Consider the following 20,912-nt stretch of genomic DNA (forward strand, 5'->3'; position numbering starts at 1 on the left):
AACTCAGAAGAAAATGAGTAAAAAGGATTTTTATTGTGAAGAGGTAGTCCAAAAAAGTCACCAAGCGTGAAGAAAAACTTCAAAAATGAAGGGTAAAATGACTCAGATACCCTACTTCAGAACCTCAAGGTTAACCTCATACAAGTGTAATGAGAGAATATAATGCAGTCAGACTCCGCAAACTGACAGGGTGAAGAAATCCACAAGAAATGCTGAAAACATAGTAACCGTAAAGCGCTCATGAAAGAACTGAGGAGCAGGAACTAATCATGAAGAACCACATTGCGGCGGTTGAAAGAAATATGCACTCAATACTCCCTTGCAACACAGTTTGGGAAATGGCGGTCGTCACTCATGCAGGTGGAAAAATCCATATTTAGAAAAAATTAGTCATATAGGGAGGAGCCATAAGCTAGAGTACGCCATACCTTCTGCAGGGTTGCCAGTAGGTGAAACATGAAGCAATGCCAGATCTGGGCGCAACTTGAGGCAACGGTAATTTTTTGAGGAGAGACGCGTTCGCGGCAGCTCAAAATGGCGGCCGCCCGCGTCCTGACATCAGCGTAGGAGACAGTGCTCGCAGGACCGCAGAAACAACGTTTGGAGCCTCAACCTTGGAAGCAAACGTCGCCGTAGAGGTTCCGCCGCATGGACACACGAAATGCCAGCCTCAAATACAGAGAAAGCCGTCCAAAATCACTTCGGGAGTTTGCAGCTCTCCAGAGCTCACGGGAAAGCCGGCATCCCGCTTCGGCGCGTAAGCCACGCCCCCCTAGTGCTCTCTCTTGACCAGTGGTGATGGGGCAAGATTGTTGGGTAAGGTGACTAGATCTTGAGAACCAAAAATCGGGACACTTTGCAAAAATAGAAGACGGACTGCAATTTTACATCAACAGAGTGGCGCAGAATGACGGCTTTCATCAACTTCGGAAAACAGAAGAGGCACTAAGAAAATAAGTAAAATTTAATTTCTAAAATCAGCATCATACCTGTTATTTAAATTGATTATTTATAACAGCTACTAACTAGCACAGCTTTAGAACACCTAAAAAAGTGCCCCGCTTGCTTTAGCGCCCCCTCCCCCTGTGCTTTAATGTCCCACCCCGACCCCTCCTCCTGCTTTCTGTACTTGATTGTGCCACACCCTCCCTTCTCCGTGTGTTGTTTCCTCCAGCTCTGTTTTCTCACATAATGCACAGCATCGCTTTGCTGCTGTGTAACCTATCTTTAGTAAATAAAAAAAATGTAAAGCTATGAAGTGGTAAACAATGACGTGTTACAGCATTGTTTTAATCTGTTAATTACATTGATTATTTATAACAGCTGCTAACTAGCACAGCTTTAGAACACCTAAAAAAGTGCCTCTCACTGTTTTCAGTCGCTCCCCTTTAAAAACTGGGGCATGAGCCATAATTGCCAAAATCTGTTGTCAGCTGGTGAAAAGCCGGGACTGTCCAGGCCAATCCGGGATGCCTGGTCACCCTGTTATTAGGTGTCGGGTGCCCTCTAGCCCACGGATATACAAGACCAGTCACGTGAAAGGAATTGCACTGCTTTACCGAGTTTCATCTGAGATTTGAACTGAGTTGAGCAAGAACCGATGCGCATTTACTAGCCCCTTGCGTCGCCGGTGAATCACTTTTTCTGATGCACTGGCGGCGCTGTGTGGTGCTCCAAATTTACAATTCCACGTAAAGCCACCCTGCCTGGCTTTTCATGGCCTTGTAAATATGGCCCCTTTTCACGCAGCACTTTGCATGAAAGGGGCGTGCCATGGATGTTGCTGTGGGTGTTCCCATGCAACACACATGGATTCTTTTGTATTCCTAGATTTAAAACATTTAGCAAACCTGGGAATGAGTCGGAATCCTACATCTTCCCAGGAGAGGCGTAAGGAGGGGCAACAAGGAGAAATCATTATATTTCTCCTAGTTCTTTTCCTCTTTCTTTGCATGCTGCATTCTGCAGCACACATAGAAAGAGGAAAAACCCTGACCTGATTGTTTATATGCAGGAAGGTGTCCCTTCCTGCACAAAAACAATCTCCTCTAAAACACAAACACCCCTGCATGGTGCAAGGGTGCCTGCCTTGGCGCATGGCAGCCAATTGTGCACCAGCTCAGGGGGAGCACAGAGATGCAACATATTCAGGGCACAAGTCCTAAAAAATGAAGTGAGGGACTAACCTAATTAATCAGAATGCAAGTGGCATCACGGCACGTGAGGCGTGTGACATCACAACGCGTGACATCACAGGAAGTGGCATCACAAGAAGTGACGTCAGATCTTAAGCCCTCACATATATGTTTAGCAGGTCTATCAAGAGTACATTTGAGCACATTTCGGGTATACTTGCAAACCCTCCTGATTTAGGCAGAAGATTCACACTTTTCCAAGCTTCACATAAACCAATGTTGCTTTTGTCAGCATAAAGCTTCCTCTACCCATAGTGTTTTTTTTGATCAGATATATTTTATTGAGTTCCACAGTGCAACAAAATACAGCGGGAGAAGACAAAAAATGCAATCATCATTGGCAAGGCAATAAAATAAATGCTGCGGGCGTAGGCAAGTGTCGCTAAAGTCCAGCCGGCTGTGAAACTGAGCAGGCATTTAAAATCATGCGGCAAAAACAAGCCCATCTCCAAGTGCAAGAACTCTTTTCTACCCCCCCCCCCCAAAACTGAACCCCCCCTCCGCCCCCAAGCCAACTCCCCCCCCCAACGAAGCCCTCCCCCACCCCCCCACCCCCTCGGTGTGTTACTAGTAAGCAGAACGGGGATCGAGCGAGAGCTGGATTAGACTTTATGTTCTGCCCTGGTCGTCTCCCCTCGGAATTCCTCCGCCAGTCTCAGGACCCTCAGGTATTTCGGGCATGTGAGCTCCGTGAATTCTTGAGACAGTAAAGACAGAAGCGGTTGCCATGTCTCGCGGAAGGCGTCTGAGGTCTGTGTGAGCGAGGCCTGGATTCTCTCCATCCCCAGGATATACCATAGCCTTTGCAGCCACCCCGTGTGTGTGGGTTTCCTCTGCGTGCCCCATAGTGACAGAATGTGGTGGGTCGCCGCCCCCATGGCCAGCCCCATCTGCCGCCCCCGCAAAGACTTAAGAGGGAACATGAGTGCATTGGGGAGCCCGAGAATCGTGTATGCCGGGAAGCGCGGGATGTCAGTGTTAAAGTAAGTGTTGATGTCTTTCAGCACCACCTCCCAGTACTCCTTAACAGCCTCGCAGTCCCATAGTATGTGAAGCATGGTCCCGGTGTGTCCGCACCCCCTCCAGCAAGTGGGATCTCTGCTTGGGTTACCCTGGTGAAGGCGTTCGGGGGTCAGGTGCCAGTAGCATGCAATTTTCACCGCAGCCTCCCTGCTAGCTGTTTTTCGCGCAGTGTGGTGTGCTCTGTGAAATATGTCCCGCCATTCTCTATCAGACAGCGAGCGTCCCAATTCCCGCTCCCACCGTTTCTGGCCTGCAGAGCGTTCCTCAGGGGGGGGTGGAGAGAGCAAGAGGTACAGTTCGGTAATGGACCCAGAGTCTGATTTTTTAGTCACGAGCCATTTCTCGTATGGAGTCATTGGGCGGCCCACCAGCGGGGCAACCTCAGGGTGAGTCAGCCAGTGGCGGAATTGGAAATACTGGTAGCGGTGGGGCTTAACGAGGGCGTAGCCCGCCACCACCTCGTCCCATGGGAGGAAGCCATCCGTGTCAAACAAGTGGCCCGCCGAACGGCACTCCGACACTCGCCACTGGGGAAACGAGCCCGGCGGGAGCCCCGGGGGGAAGGCTGGGTTGTCCAACAGGGGTGTCATTGGTGATGGAAAAGTCGTGAGGCCCTTCGGGACAGCAGTGGCGTTCCAGACCTGTAGTAGGGTCCTAGTGATAGGGGATTTTCTCAAGTATGCCGGCCTGTCCTGGCGCGCCAGGAAAGGGACCCTCCACAGCGGCATGCCCGCCATGGCCCTGTCCTGGAATAACCAGTGTTTTTCGGAGGTGGGCCTGGACCACTCCAGCAGATACCGGAGTTGCGCAGCTTGGAAATAGCGGCGCAAGTCCGGGATTCCCAGGCCCCCCTCGGCTGTAACCCGCAATGCCAGGTCGCGACGAAGTCGGGGTCGCTTGCCCGCCCACACATAGTTGTTCAGGGCATCTTGGAGCTTCTTGATCATCCCCAGCGGGGGGGTGACCGGGAGAGTCTGGAAGAGGTAGAGGATCTTAGGGAGAAGAGTCATTTTAACGGCCGCTATGCGTCCCAGCCAGGACAGTGGTTTTTGCCTCCAGCGAGCGATATCCCCTTGCACCCGGGAAAGCAGTGTAGTGTAGTTAAGTTCGATCGTCTGAGCAGTAGCGGGAGTCAAATCTATCCCTAGATACGGTACCATGGTGCTGACTTCTAGACCCCCTATGCGAAGCGCGCGACTGTGAGCCGGCTTGGTGTTGCGCCCTAGTGGGAGGACCACTGATTTCTGAACATTCATTTTAAAACCCGACACCGCGGCAAAGGCCTCCATTTCAGACAGGAAGGCGGGCAGGGAGACCTTGGGATTGTCCACCGCGACCAATATGTCGTCAGTGTACAGGCTGATCGTTTGCTCCGCGCCCCCGAACCGGACACCTGTGATTGCCCCATTATCTCGGATCCGTTGAGCGAAGGGCTCGACGTATAGGGCGAATAAGAGAGGCGAGAGCGGACAGCCCTGTCGTGTGCCGCGTCGGATATCAAACGGTTTTGAGCTGAGCCCGTTCACTTTTATGGTCGCTCTGGGCGTCGCATAGCAGCCTCCTATCCAAGAGCGGAACCGGGGGCCGACCCCAAATTTCGCCAGAGTGTGATCGAGAAATCGCCAGTCCACTCTGTCGAACGCTTTCTCGGCGTCCACTGAGAGCAGTGCGGCGTCCGAGGCGTTGTAGTGGGCCTTGTCGATGACATGCAATATGCGTTTGGTGTTGTCTGCGCATTGGCGGGAGGGGACAAAGCCTGCCTGGTCGGGCTCAATAATGCCCGGGAGGCAAGGGCCGAGGCGTGAAGCCAAGATGCTCGTGAAAAGTTTCAGGTCGACATTGAGCAGGGATATCGGCCTATAGGCCGCGCATCTCTTGGGATCCTTCCCCGGCTTTGGCAGGACTACGACGTCTGCCTCCAACATCTCTGCCGGGATCGACCCCGGCCCCCCGAAGGAGTTAAAAAGCTTTGTGAGAACCGGCGCGAGGAGGTGGCAAAAGGTTTTATAAAAACCCGCGGAAAAACCGTCTGGGCCCGGAGCCTTCAGGGGTTTAAGTCTGGCAATGGCCGACACCACCTCCTCCAGCCGGATTGGGCTATCCAGGGCGCTGGCGTTAGACTCATTGAGGGAAGTGACTTCCACGGTCTCGAGGTAGGCCTGCCCGGCCTCGCCCTCGATGGCCGGGTCCGCGGCGTAAAGCTGGGCATAAAAGGCGCGGAAAGCTTCGGCTATGCTAGCATCGTCCCGGAACTCCTCGCCACCGTCCCCCTGAATGACCGGGACCCTGGAGCGGACCGTTTTGGCTTTAAGGGAGCTGGCCAGGAGGCGACCTGTTTTATCGCCCCCCACGTAGTACGTGTGGCGGAGGCGAAGCGCTGCATATTCCGCCCTGTCGAGGTCCAGGCCCGCAAGCTGGGCCCTAGCCGTTTTAAGCTGGCGCCAGATGCGGGGGGCTCCCGTGCGGCTGTGGGCCCTTTCCAGTGTCGTTACCTGCTCTTCCAGCTCTTGCCGGCGGTCCCTGCGCTCTTTGTTGTCTGCGGCCGCTATCGCTATGATGTCCCCCCTGACTACCGCCTTGAGTGCCCCCCACAGAGTCGCCTGGGTTACCTCCCCAGTGTCGTTAACCCCCAAATAATCAGTGATGGTCTGTGAAAGTCTCTGGACCGTCCCCTGCCTGGACAGTAAGTTCTCCCGAAGCCTCCAACGTCCTTTGCGTGGGGGTGTGTGAGGAACGCTCAGCTGAACGACCACTGCGTCGTGGTCCGACAGTGCTGCCGGGGTAGTGTCAATGTCTGTAAGCGTGGGAAGGAGGTCGGCAGAGCACAGGAAGTGGTCTATTCTGGCGTAGGTGTGGTGGACCGCGGAGTAGAAAGTGTACCCTGGGGCAGTGTGATGAAATTCCCGCCAAGCATCTATTAACCCCCTATCTGTGAGCCACTGCTTTCCCGCTGCTGAAAGTGCCCCTGAGTCCCCAAACCTCTTGCCCGATCTGTCTTTCTCATTGTCCATGACCAGGTTCAGGTCCCCCCCGATCAAGACATGCCTCAGGTCGCCAGACAGCGCCTCCGACAGGGCCCCCCGCAGGAAGGCCTCCTGGCGGGCGTTAGGCGCGTAGAGCGATCCCAGAGTGAAAGAAAGTGTGCCAATGTGGATAGTGTAAGCAAGGAGTCTGCCCTTGATCTCGGCCACCTTACCGCCCACCTGCCCCTTAAAATGTCTAGATACCAGGAGAGCCACCCCCGCCTTCTTCTCGGGAGTCGCCGAGAAAAACTGCTGCGGGAAGGCCCTAGCTTTCATGCGGTGCCAGTCCTTAGCCAGCAGGTGCGTCTCTTGCAGTAAGCAGAGTTCGGCCCCGGAATGTTCTAGAAAGGAAAGCACTGCCCTGCGTTTGATCGGGTTGTTAAGCCCCTTCACATTAAGAGATAAGACACGGACCCCTTCAACTGCCATGGGAGATTGTGGAAAGGAAGCGCCGCGGGGCCAGCCCCCACCCGCCCACCCCGTATCCTGCAGTATTTAGCACATCCCGAACACACCAAGTACCCCCCCCCAACCCCGAACATGTCCCCCCCAAACCCAAAACCCAACCCAACAATCCCCAACAAGAACACATTGTCCGGAGCCTATGCGGCAATCGTCCAGGCCCCTGGCGAAGTCTCTGAAAATGGGAAAACGTGGCAACGGCGGACCTGGAGCCCCCCGTCCCGCCCCCCATACATCGTGCTATGCAATAGTCTACCTTCTCCTACTCCTCAAGGCACAGCCGCGGTGTCCGTGGAGACTTTCTGAATCGCCGCAGCATGTTCCATCTCGACCTCCGAGGGGTCCGGCTTGAATCCTCTCCTGGGGGAACGGCGGTTCCGCACTGTTTGCCAGCCGTCCGCCAGGGAGCGGGAAGATCGCGCTTGGGAGGGTCCGGGGCCCTCGTCGTCGTCCTGGTTCTCCTCCTCTGCAGCGAGGCCCAGCACTGCACAAGTGTCCCGTAGGGACCGAAGCTGGTGAAGTGTGCCGTTCCACTTAAAAATCAATCTAAAGGGATGGCCCCACGAGTACGGGATACCTTTATCTCGGAGAAAGGTAGTCTCCACCTTGAATGTCCGCCTCTTCTGGAGAGTGATCGCCGACAGGTCTTGGAAAAGCTCGATGGCGTGGTCCCTGAAGTGGAGAGGTTGCTTTTGGCGGGCAGCCTTCAGGATGCGCTCCTTGAGGGGGTAGTCCGGGAGGAAGGCCAGGATGTCGGGCGGGGGGGCCGGCGCCTTGCGTGCCACGCCGACCCGGTGGGCCCTGTCGATGCGAATGTCGAGGTCGTCTCCCTCTCCCAGGACCTCCCGGAATAAGTCCCGTAGGTAGGCGGCAACATCGCTCCCCTCTGCCTTGAGCGGCACGTTCCTCACCCTGATATTGTTGCGCCTGGACCGGTTTTCCAGGTCCTCGGCATGAGCCTGGAGCTGAGTCTGTTTGTCGTGGAGCCGGAGTATTTCTTGCTGCAAATGTTCCACCTCCGCGCTCCTGGCCTGGTCGGATGCCTCAACGGCCGCCACCCGCTCACCAATGTCGTCAACATCGCGGCGGAGTTCCCTGAATTCCCCCGCCATATCTTGCCGGAGGGTCTGAAAGTCCGCTTTAAGGGAGGAGAACAGGTCCTCCATGAAGGCCTTGGTGGCAGGAGTGTCACCCTCCTCGCGCTCCTTGCCTTTGGGTGAGGGGGCCGTCGTCGGCTTGTCCGGGCTCTTGTCTCCCTTGTCTCCCTTGGAGGCCCCTTTCGCCAGCATGTCGGGGATAGTTTGGCCCCTCCGGCGGCCGTTATTGGACATCTCGGGGGAGCCCGGTCCGCGCAGTACCCCAGACCGCGTGGGAGATGGCCGCCCAGCGGCCGGTGATTGGCGTCTTCGGGCTCTGGCTCTGGTCTCCGGCTGGTGGGAGCGCGGGGGTCGTCTCGTCTCGGGGGCTCGTAGTACCTCACCCCCCAGTAGGGAGAGGGGGGAGGGCCCAAGCCGGGGCCTCACGTAGATCCTCTGGCCGCCGCGGCGCGCACCTCCGCTGGGCCGTCCGCGGGGTCCTCCCAGGGCCGCCGGCGGGGCCGCTGCTGGCGCCGCTGACTCCACGAGCGGGTCACTGCTCCTGGCGCCGCTCCTGCGGTCCGGCCTCCCCGATCTCAGGCGCCGCCCCGCGGGCCCGTCCCCGCGGCTCCGCACTCGGCTGCGCCGTCCAACCTGGCGCCAAAGGGCCCGGGGCCGCCGCACGACGGGTGGGTCCGCCCGGGGCTTACGGGGCCGGATCAACGGACAGCTGGCCTCTTGTCTGGTTCAGCGAGCTTGGGGCACCCTGTACCCCAAAATTGGGCGAGACGCCGCGGCGTGGCTATGCAACGGGGGGATCGGGACGAGGAGCTCCACGAAAACGCGTCCTCTCAGGCCGCCATCTTAGCCACGCCCCCCTACCCATAGTGTTTTAAAAGAAACAATAGTGATATTTAATTTAATACAACGCTTCCTTAGGGGTAGTTAGCACTATGTAAATGCTATTTATTTTGTGCAAATACTGGGAAAGATCAACGCATCTGACGTTCTTACAGTGCACGCATATCTCCTAAACAGAGCCTGAACAAAGTGAAAAACTGCCTCTCTTAAGTATGTGTGAAGTGCTAACAGGGTGTGAGCCTTTGTTTCCCCTTGCTGCATTTGCTTCTAGGTGTGAGGCTCCTGAATGCTGCCAGCCAGGAGACTCGAACAAAAGGAGGCCTAATGACCCCTCAGATTCTGCCTTTGTTATGTACCCAACAGGAGTCAGAAATAGGAGAGCCCCGTCCCGCCCGCACGTTGTTGCCAATCGAAAGCACATAACGTGCAGGCGCTGCTGAAAGTGTCCCGGTGTTTGGAAATTACACCGGGACGAATTCAGCATCTTTTGCAGAGGGACCTAACTTCTTGGCAGGGTGGACTGCGTCCACCCTGTGAAAAAAGTGGGTGGACGCTAGCCACCCTTGCGTACCCGCAACCCGTGCCCTGGACATATTGTTGTAAATATGACGCATAACTGTGCTTTGAAAGTGACACAGCACGGTACATCCAAATGGTTTGCAGTTCTGCGCTGAGTCACTTTCTTGTAAATATGCCCCAATATGTTTATTTTAAAGACCCAGCTTGACATTTATAAACTGCTGTTCACTTTTATTTTGTACTACTTGTGCAGTAATTCTAAGATGATCAACTGTGCGATGTTAATTATTAAATTGGGACTTTCATCTTGTCTTTATCTAGGGGATTTCGGTCATTGGAAATAGGCGTTTGCAGATTTTTTGATTGGTGGCCTCTTCGTATTCTGTGAACTTTAGTTTTGTTTACATAGTTGGTGGGTTGTTCCTTTCAGACTATGCTGTGTCGAATTGATATTTCTGCAAGGCAGCACCTTTTTATTGGCAACAATAATTATGGCCTTTTGACTTTTTCCTAATTACGTGCTCCTTCCTGGTCGACATTAGAATAATTTGCCCTGCCTCATTTATCAAATTTACACAACTGTAGGAACAAAAACTTTTAAATATCTGACTTTTGCTCTTTTCAAATGTTGAGCTAAAACTTCATTGAGGAGCTGGCATATTTTTTCTGATCATTTATTGGCCAGTTGAATGTTTGTAGATGATTATAAGTCTTTCTAGAAGAACGTTTGATTTGGCACAGCTAGAAAACCATTCCAGTTATGGTTGGAATTGCTGACAGGTTCAAACTAGTTGAACCGCTTCTAGCTCCCTGTTCCTCAGTTGTATAACTGTAGTAGGATATTGCCTGGGGATTCAGTTGGCACACTGTCAACCTTGTGCCTTCATTTTTCTCACTATTGACCATTCGTGAACTCTTAATGCTTATGACCTTTTATGAAGGATGCTGAAAAAAAAAGCACCACGACGCGATTGATGTTGGCCACATCATTGCACTTTTTTTCACGACTAAGCCAATAGATCCTGCATAGGAGAAACCTTTTGGCTTCGCCAATGCTCGTTTATCTCTGCTTTCTCTCTATGTGACTATTTTACTATCTTACTACTCATCCTATTTCTCTTGCTTTATGCCAAAGTCTGATGTGGAAAAATACAAAATTAGAACCGGTGCTCACCACCAGCACAAATTAAGCAGTGGATGCACTATTGTACACATTTACTGTTTCAACCATTTCTATTTCTTCAAACTTGCTCCGATCCCTGAACTTCAGCAGATCAGGCTTTCATTTGCCTGTGAAATACATGCGCTAACTATGATGGAGGGCTTTTGGGCTTTTGGGCTTATGCTGCCGCTGGCTCGTTCGCTCGCTCGCTCGCTCACTCACTCACTCACTCACTCACTCACTCACTCACTCGCTCTGCATCACCAATTAGCTGGTGCTTTCTCAGTTGAACACTTCTCACTTTGCAATTTTGTCCAGTATGGCTGTTTGGAAAAGCTGTTCTAAACCAGCACCTCCGCTTATCTTGCAGACAAGCAGTCTCACCATCTCTGGCCGCTCTTGACACCCCAGCATCCAGGACACCACCAGACTGTAGACCAAAAAGTGTAAAAAAGAAAAAACAAGGAAGTAGGTCTTTTCCATCTATGCACACATAATCTGGAGCAACATTCCCACATCCATAAGAACTGCCCCAAGGCTGCTCCAATGTAGAAAATAGTTGAAGAAACACCTCTTTAAAGAACACTACATCACAATACAATAACAATCCAATAGCCCGCTGCCCCTCCTATAACTCATCTACGCTATTTTCGCCTTTGATCCTGTTCAGAACCTGCCACCTTCTTGGCTAGGTTGGTGCTATGCAAATACCACATACCACTTATTTTGTCTTTTTTTACCAGTTCCGAGAATTATCCATACTAACTCAGTTTAAATTTGAATTCATCTGCTATCATTTCGCCATTTGCACGTCAAGCTATTCTCATTGAACAAAGTTTAAAAAAAAAAAAATCCTTACCTCAGATGACATGTTTTCATCACCTTCGGGTGTATGATTGATTTGTCTGTTGAGCGAAATAGGTATTCCAGTGAGCCTGTTAAGAGTTCTATAACAATGGCGGGATGTCTATCACTTTGTAATGAAGTAGTCGATAAAAGCACATTAGCAAAGGGGTTGTTGCGGGTCTGTTCCAGCAATGCTTTTAGTATGTGGATTTTTAGGGCTGGCCTAAATGCAGCTTTAGCCGTTTCGCTGGCCTCATGCAACAAACTCATATAAAAAAAAGACACACATATCTAGAGGCCTCTTCAGCTGTCTCGTCATCCTCGTGCAATAAAAAAAAGACATAAATACGAAATGCAAACAAAAATGCATACAGAGAGGGGCTTTGCATCTGCAGTCTCCATATATTGGTCTATTTAATTGTCACTCACATTTTGCTTCCACCCATTACACCGTAAAGCATGGGCCTGTAGGTCAGCCACTGTACAGTGAGTGACAGTATTAACCTAATAACACCTGCACCATCCAATTGAAAAGAAGTGCTCTTCAGTGCCATGTGGTGAGCCAATACTTTACTTTGCAAATGCTTTTTTTCTTTCCATTCGTGAAATTGTTTTAAAATTATTTTTTCGTCATCCGTATATCCTTTTTTTGTAAATCTTTGTTATTGAAATTTTCGATAAAATAGTAATAATACATAAACGGTGGTAAATAGGCATGCAGTTTGACACTTGAATGACCATCTCAAGTACATTGCAATAAGTCTCTGGCTGTACAGACTCGTATGTTCCTCTCTAGGTACCTTCCATCTCCCAGTTCCAACTAGGAGTCAATGTTAAGACAACCGCTGGGGAGGATGGAACAGCAGTATTATATGCAGGACATCCAGTGTAAGTGTGCTGACCATAGCTCCAGTTCTGAAATGGACGTTGACATATTCACTATGGCAGTGGGTTCCAGCTGCCTATGCGAAATGCTATTGGAGTACCCTAGGGCACAGCTTCTGTACTGCCGAAAGGGTGGAACCTCTTGTCTATTGACTGGTTATCAGTCCAGGTTATTCTTATTGTCCGACACGTCGCTACTTAGTGGGTCTATCTCAGTAGTGAACAGATTTATCATGTCCCTCCACTGTCCAATGTCATTCAGTGCCGTCTTGTCGGTTCGGAACTCACTCAGACGCCATTCCTCTGCCAGAGCTCACTCAATCATGTCCTGCAACCAGACATCATACATGGGCACTCTCGTCAAGATCCAATGGATAGCAATGTGCCTTTTCCCCACTAATAATCCGAAAGCTGCGCTTCCTTGTGGCATTTTGCACTTTATGGGTTTCCGTCCTAGCCCTGGTATACATTGTTTCGCATCCATTCCCACCTGTATGCGCGTCACCCTGATAAAAGTTGCCTCAGTGTTTGCCCAGTAGTACCTCACCAGTCTGCAGTCTCATAACAGATGGAGGAGTGTTGTTTTGTCATTCCCATATTTAGAGCATTTGGGTGACCACTGGAAGAATATTCTGTGCATTCTCAAGGGGGTCCGATAGGTGCGATTCAAGACATTAAAATGTTGCATACTTGTATCCTTAAACTATGTTCAGTTGCAGTATTTCAAAGCCAGTAGTACAGTTGTTGATGGATACTTGTAGAATAATCCCAGGTGTCAGACTGGATGCCAGAAGTGTCATGAGATGATGTCACTGAAGACATATAGCGTCCATCCCGATGCAATGACACCCGCCCCCTTTTTCCCGCACCTGTAGCACCGATCCGCAACTCGGTCTCTTCCGAAAGTTGTCAGTTTTTCATCAAAGAAAATTGCTTGTTGCAGTGTCATGTCTCCCCTGAAGCGTTCAAGCTATAAGCCCTGTAGGAACTCCGAGGGACAGATGTCCATCACAGACCCACATTCTGTTTGTTTGTGATGCTTGGGCTCGGACTTCTATTCTTGCTTCTGCGACTCTTGCCTCTGCATGCATTCTAAGACCATCAAGGAACATGAGGCCAAACTGTTCATGGCCCGTGCCCTTGAACAAAGGCAAAGTCTTGGAAGGTCTAGGCCGATCTGCTTCCTCGCATTCCTCGGGCACAAAGTAAAAGAAGGAACCACTAAAAAGGAGGCGGAGGTATGACTCCCAGATGACACAGGTCTGCCACAGGATCTTCATCCTATGTGCTGGAGTTGGTCATGGTAAAGTCGACTGATCCTTCTCTAGGTGCCTTCACACCTGCTCCTTAACTGAACCCGACCTTTTAGCAGACTCCACTAGAGGGGACTCCTTCCTTTCCAATGCCTTTGGTACCTTCTACACAGGATCCTTCAATGTTGGCCCCTCTCTGTTCCCTCAAGTATGCCTGCACCAGGGTTTGATCCAGCTGTATCCCTCAACACAATGTTTGCGTTTTTTGCCAGTTCCTTGAACACTTCTGGAGCACCTCTTAGGCAGGGATCACCATTAGGTCTCAATTTTCATGCCTATGGCGTCATACTGCATGGGACCTGAAACAACGCCCCCAGTCTTAACCTTCACACCAGTGCACAACTAGAAAGCCCTGTCACCGAATTTTGTGGCCAGCACCATCATCGAATCAACCGCCGCCGCATTCTCCACCGCCTCTGGAGCCATACTCTGCGCCAGCGCCACCGCCTCCTCCTTTCAAATGATCCAGAAGGGAGGCATAAAGCCTTATTGAAGAGGAAGAGTGCAGATAGAGGATCAGTGAATTATTTGGCTCATACTCCTCTTAACATATATGGTGATGATTATGGTGGTATACAAAACCCCTAAGAAGTGGCAGGTTCATCATCTGCTAGTGAGTTAGACACTTCTCTAGAAATGAACATGAAATTCCCAGCTAGAACTCCAACCCCTGAAGTCATGTCACTTTACTCATCGATCAGGAAGGCTGCATAGGTATTGGATTTCTAGTTACCATCAGTCGAGATTAAGACTATTTTCCTCACAGAAGTGCTCCTAATTATGGCCCCCAACATCTGAGCAATTACTGCCCTTCAAAGACGCCTTGCTGGAGACCATCATGGCAGCATGGAGAGACCCTCTTCAGCTCTAGCTGTTACCGGCTAGTAGCCAGATGCTATTGTCCATCTCCAGTAGGCTCGACTTTTCTATCAGCCACCCTTCTCTAGAGAGCCAGGTAATCAAAGCTATGTGCTCCTCAAGCCAGTTGCATCGGGTCATTATCTACAGTCCTGTCAGACAGACAGTTCAAATGGATGGAGGCACGGGGGAAGAAAATCATCCTTGTAGGAAGTATGGCACTCAAAGCCTTAAATGCCTGCTAGTCCATTAAACCCATACTACATGGAAAAGGGGTCAGTTCATTGCGTCTCATGCACTGGAGGACATGCAGGCAGACCTTCAGCAGGTCATAAAGAATGGTCAACATGCCTCCAGGCATATTATAAAGTTGGGCTTGGATGCTGTTGACTCAGTGGCAAAAGTGGTGGGCACTTCCTTGTCTAATCGCTACTAAGCCTGGCTTAGATCATCAGGATTCTCCAGTGATATACAGGCCAATCTCATGGACCCATATTTTGATGGGGCCCTTCTGTTTAGGGATAAAGTGGATGGTGTCCTAGAGAGGTTTAAAGCAAAAAGGGCGGTGGCCTGCTCACCAGGAGCAACCCCTGAGGGACTACAGGCAGTTCTCTTGCTTTCAAGGTTTTTCTAGGGGTTTTTCCATTTGGTAGCAGCAGCCTTACCAGTCACAAAGCCAATCACCTAAGAACCCATTTGTCCACCATTACAAGGGTAGAGGCAGGGGCAAAGGTCAAGGATATCTCCAACAACCCTCCTTCTTCTCCTGTTTGTCCTCACCTGCCTCCCAGAATGCAGTCTTTGTTCTTTTCCCCAACCACACCTGGAACCTGTTGGAGGGCGAGTGTTCTCCTTTCTGCTTTTCCAGAAGGCCATTAGTTTTGACCAGTGGGTCCTAAAAGAGGTTACACCATTCCCTTCTGTTATGCTCCACCCCTTATCCCATCCCAGTCTTCCTTTACCACTCCAGTTTACCTGGCCATACTGCAACAAAAGATGGCCGCACTCCTGCAGAAAGTAGCAGTGGAATTAGTGCCAGAGCAGGAAAAGGGGTACAAAAGGGGGTGGTGATGGACGGAGCATCTGAATCAATCAAACACTCACACCCAGTCAAAATATCTGGGTTTAATCCATCACCGTTCTTTAGCCCACTCTGCCACCCCAGTTCAGACATGGCTATATGCAAATCAGTCTGACCCTGTGCCTCATGGGAACAGTCCAGCCCGAACTGCCAAGTCATGTCTTCCCTGGACCGAAAACAAGCTTCCGAGGACCGGTTTCTGGCATTCCAGCCGTCTTCAGCCCGGCTTGCTTGAATCCAGTGGCAAAGTGAGCAAGGGACTCACGTCTGAGCATACCCTGCCACACTTATGGCGGCCAAAAGCGGTACAAAAGGGGGTGGTGATGGACGGAGCAGGAAAAGAGTCAAGGATGCTACTTCTGTTATTAATTTGCACCCAAAATGCACGGTGGTCTGAGTCTGATCCTGCACTTCAAGACGTTGAGCTTGTTCCTCAAAAAGGAAACAATCAAGATGCTGGCCCTGGGACAAGTGTTACTTGTGTTGGAAGCTGGAGACAGAATGGTGTATCCCGACCTTCAGGATGCTTATTTCCACATGGAGGTATTTGCACTTTGTTGTGGGTTCTACGTATTACCAGTTTTCAGTACTTCCCTTTGGGTTAACACTGGCCCCGCATGTCTTCACCAAGGTGATGGCAACGGTAGTGTCTCCCTTCAGATGGTCGGGCATCTCAATTTTTCCTTGCCTGAATAACTGGCGAAACAAAGCTCATTTGCCGTAGATGGTTTAATCCCATCTGCAGTTAACAGTATCCTGCTGTTCGACCTGAGCTTTTTGATCAATAAGCCCAATTCTCACTTGAGACCCTCCCATTGTCTCCAGTTAATGCGATTGGGACTGGACAACACCTTTCGCTGAACCTTTTCCCCTTCATAGAGGATTTCAGACATCCAGGCAATAGTACCTTCCTTTTGTAGAGACACAAGAATTTCAGTCTGGAGGATCCAGAGATTCTTAGGTCTGTTAGCTTCCTGCATTATCCAAGGCATGCATGCATGTTGGCACGTGAGGGCCCGGCAGTGCTGCCTCTGCAGGAAGTGACTACTGTATGGGGAAGATCAGTCTCGATTGTGAATTCCCCTGGTACTGCAACGTAAGTCACTTGGTAGGGGGGTGAGATAAGCCTCAGCTACGGGATGGACTTTACTTCCCCTCCAACAGTGAGTATGTTAGTTACAGATCCTCCAATTGTAGGACGTCAAGATAAAAGGCCTCTGGTCCCCTGAAGAACAGCTTCTTCAGATCAGCTTGTTTGACCTGCAGGCAATTCAGCTGGCTCTCAAGACCTTCCTCACCTCCGTCTAAGGTTGGTACATCCAGATCTTGTTGGACAATATGACAGCGATGTGGTACGTCAGTAGGGTTTCACCTACTTTTTTTGTGGGCATTGAACCTGTGGTCTTGGGTGCACCACTGTAGGATCTGGTTAACTGCCAATCACCTAGCAGGTTAATTGTATGTTAGAGTCAACAGCTTGAGCAGGTGTTATCTTGCCGATCACAGGCAGCGTCTTTTCCCAGAGGTAGTCCAGGACACCTTTGCTTGCCCCTTGGGGCATCTCTCAGGTGGACCTGTTTGCCTCCTCGGACAGTGCTCAATGTAAGCAGGTTTGTACTCACCAGTATCTGTTGAGGAGATCATTGGGGGATCTGTTTCTGTTGAACAGGAATTTTCCCCTGCACTACACATTTCCCCTATACCCTTGATTCCTCGGATTCTGAGGACGATACGTCAAGACCAGGCTCAAGTCATTCTCATTGCCACAGATTTGCCTAGGATGGGGTAAGCAGACCTTCTGTGCTTCTGCAGATGTCCCCTGCTCAAACTGCCATTCAGACTGGACCTCCTCTCCCAGGCAGAGAAGATGGTACTGCACCCCAATCTCCAAGGACTCCACCTACATGCCTGGCAATTGAACGGGGGCATCTGAGTTTCTTTCAGCTGCCACAGGAGATGGTTGATGTTATTCTTTTGGTGCATCACCCCTTCTACAAAATGCATTTACATTGGCAGATGGAATAGCTTTGTGTAATGGTGCACGGGTAACAATGTAAACCCTTTACAGGTCAAGTTACTGTAAATCTTACAATTTGCATTTTCCATGCCCAGTGGTGGTGTGCAGTTAGCACTGTCAATGGTTACTTAGCAGCAATATCGAAGTTCCCCTGTCTGTCAGACCAACCATCCCTCTGCAAATCCACCAGTTTGATAAGTTTTCTGAAAGGCTTAAGAAATCTTTATCCTCCAACCCCTTTTGTGGGGCCATGATTTAGTGTTGACTTTCTTCACTTGTACTTCGTTTGAGCCCCTAAAAAGTTGTCCCTTATGGATGTTGACCTACTGAACAGTTTTTCTTGTTGCAATAACATCAGCCAGACGGGTGAGCATGTTGCAAGCTCATAGTTTTGTCCAACCTTTACATCCTTTTACCGTGACAAATTGGTGTTGAGAGCCAGGGCTGCTTTCCTGCATAGGGTGGGGGCTCCTTTCCACCTGGGTCAGTCCATAACCCTTTTGACATTCTGTCTCCTACCCCACCCCATGAAAGAGCATCGGCGATTACATAGATTGGTTCCTAGGCAGGCTGACAACTACTTCATGAAACACACTAAGGACATTTGTCTGGATGACCAGCTCTTTGTAGGAATCTGTGGTGCCAAGAAGGACAAAGCAATGCAGAAAAGGAATCTTTCAAGGTGGATACTCCTCTGCATCAAGTCCTGATATGCCATGTGAAGAAACTCAACACCCGATGGAATCAGGGCCCAATCTACCAGGGCCAAAGCAAGTTCTTGTGCCCTTGCAAGAATTGCTCCAGTTGCCGAGATCTCCCAGACAGTCATGTGGTCTTCTCTGTTCACATTCGCTAGCATTATTGCTTAGATTTTGGGGTGCGTAGGCATGGCTATTTGGCCAGATCCATCTTTCAGGATTTCCTTTTATAGCCCTCCATCAACCCTCCTCTTGGATTGGTATGGCTATTGAATCTGTTCTACATGTGAGGAATCTGCAGGTAGAAGTATCCATCAGAAAAAAAGTTACTTACCTGTGGTAACGATCTTTCTAATGGATAGTTATCTACCTGCAGTTCCTCACCAACCTGCTGCATCTCTGTTTGATGGATAGTTATAGAGAAAGTCTAACGAGATTCCAAATATGCATCTTTTGGACACAGTTTTACTGTATTGATGTCAATCCGTCCTCTCGCCTCAAAGGCTAGGGAAAAATAGATGGAAACTGAAGCTGTTGCTCCAGGGTAGGCACAATATAACTTTGGTGATATCATCTTATGCCACTTCTTGCATCGATGCAGAAGTCAGCGACCCCAACTGGCGACATTGAAGCTTTGAAGTTTCTGGATTGAGTTTGACACCTGAGATGATTCTACAGGTGAGGAATCTGCAAGTAGATAGAGTATCCACCAGAAAGATTCTTACTGCAGGGAAGTAGTTTATCGACCTTTGCGCCAATAAGAATCACATTTTACTGTGATGTGTATAAAAAAGAGTTTCTATATCTGTGCTAGGCACACTACTCCGAGGGAGAATCCACACTGTTCTATTAAAATTACATGCAATGGTTATTTACTTAATTCCTTTTTTTAATCGCCTGCATATGTCCACGATGCCTATGTTGCAAATTATTTTCTTATAATTTTTTGGCATATACATGCAATAGAAATAAACAAAATACCTTAACCATCACACCCGCTTGCAAAAGCCAGATCGATTGGGATTGCTAATGCTTGTTTTAATCTATTAGGTAGGTCGATAGCATTTGGCATACACAGTGTGTTACTGATTGTATGTTTGCAGTCCACCAAATGTGGTTTCTTCTACGGTGTGTTTGTAGTGTGATCAGTGCCCTCTGCTTTTCTAGTCCAATGTTCTTGCCATGTTTTTTTTTTTCAATTAATATCATTTTATCCAAGGATGGACTTGCCCAGTCCGGCGAAAGCTTATTTGCCAGGTAAAACCCCATATTTGGATTCTCTGCTATATAATATTGATCATGCCAGTAATAGCTATTCTCTCATCCCAAGTGGGAAGTAAATCCTAGATTGGTTGATACCGAATCGGGATCACGGCATTTATGCTAACACCTCACTTCAAAGGTTTCCAACCCCCCACTCCTGAAGTTCCCCTGCTAAAACCTGGCAAAATGCGTGAGTGGAGAAAGTGATGAAAATGAGGTATTTCCATGGGAATGAGATGTGCAAGCACGGATTCATGGGATAATTCCCCATTTCACAGGGGAGCACTTTTAAATGCACATTATTTACTCTTTTTTTGAATTACAGCGAAATGCGGCATACTGATGTGGTTTCCCAGGTCATCATGAACGAGGGCCTCAGTAGGGCTGCCCCATAACTTTTTTTGCTTTTAATGAAACTAGCCAGACCTCTTAGAGTTACTAACCTGAACATGTGGCATGTTTTGCTTCAAAGACATCAACGGGAAATGTTGTTAGTAATGTGGTTTTGTGTATTGGAAATCATTTTGTATACTGTGGAAATAATAGATGTTTGTGCAATGCATTCATGTTGTCTTTCGTTTTTAGGTTTCCCCATCGCCTGCCCTCCCCAAGACAACTATGGGTTTAATTGGATGGAGGTCCACTGTCCCAGGGTTAGAGCTGGAACGGTACAATACTTCTCGACATGTGAAAGGCAACTTTTTCAAACAAATGAACTGGCCGGCAGAAGGTTTTGATTGACTTCATCACACTAAATGCTCTACATCTTCACGAGATGTTGTCAACGAGTTCTGCCAAATTTATTTGAAGTAACATAGGGTCCAAATCTCTATGCATGAGTATATTCAACATATTCCCACATGTTGTGCATAAATCAGTTTATCTGTGACAATTCATAGGAACCCTGGATGTTGAGTCTTCTGTACAGTAGCTCAAGGGTTGTCTCCCCTAGATTTACAGACCTGTGTGTAAACTGCAAGTCATGCCTGAAAATGTGTATTTGATTCACAATTTTAGCCCTCTAATGTTCATAAAAACAGCAGTGTTCGGTTGGCCAATAAAACCCGCTGTTATTTTTAGTGATCCTAAACTTGATGCCATTCATCACAAGGGTTATATTTTGTAATAAATTGTGATAGCTACACTTTTTGTGTAAAGTTTTTATTCATTCAGATGTATCAGCATCATACATAAAACCACAGATAATTATCCTGACACAAATCACAATGAAGAAAAAAGAAACCTTCATTTTCTACACAAATCCCTCCTAGCAAAAAAGAAATATACAATGACCTCATAAATATCATACATAATTCAATCTGGCTTTTCTCAGTTTTTCCAGATTTTAAACACTAACAGTGGACCCAAATCTCTTTGTGTACATTATTTTGTGTGTACGGACTCTTTGCGTCTTATTAATCCATTCGGACACTGAGGGTACTTATCTGTTTTCCAATTCTCCAGAATTAATGATCTTGCCACCAACGTGGAGATGAATACCAACTCGCATTGCCTAACTGACACTTCCGTGAGTTGAACCTTAATCCCAAATAGTGTCCCGTACACATCCGGAGAAATAGAGCACTCCAGCCTAATGCTGTTTCAGCAAATATATCCCACCAAAATTCAA

General features: G+C 49.2%; 1 protein-coding gene across 2 annotated transcripts in view; it reads left to right on the forward strand.

Moving 5' to 3' along the window:
- The window catches only part of LOC147668848 (ciliary microtubule inner protein 1-like), a 108,576-nt gene extending 88,022 nt beyond the window's left edge, over window positions 1–20,554 (forward strand). The window contains exon 5 of one of the 2 annotated variants that reach the window (XM_086948401.1): window positions 19,868–20,425. In XM_086948401.1, coding sequence (XP_086804527.1) covers window positions 19,868–19,910 — 43 coding nt within the window. In that variant the 3' untranslated portion in view covers window positions 19,911–20,425. Of the gene's footprint in view, window positions 1–19,867 lie in introns of both variants that reach the window. The other variant, XM_086948400.1, reaches the window with a different exon arrangement.
- Window positions 20,555–20,912: the final 358 nt, after the last annotated feature.

The sequence above is a fragment of the Lissotriton vulgaris genome, unplaced genomic scaffold (assembly GCF_964263255.1).
Source record: "Lissotriton vulgaris unplaced genomic scaffold, aLisVul1.2 SCAFFOLD_271, whole genome shotgun sequence".
In the NCBI taxonomy this organism is placed as follows: Eukaryota; Metazoa; Chordata; class Amphibia; order Caudata; family Salamandridae; genus Lissotriton; species Lissotriton vulgaris.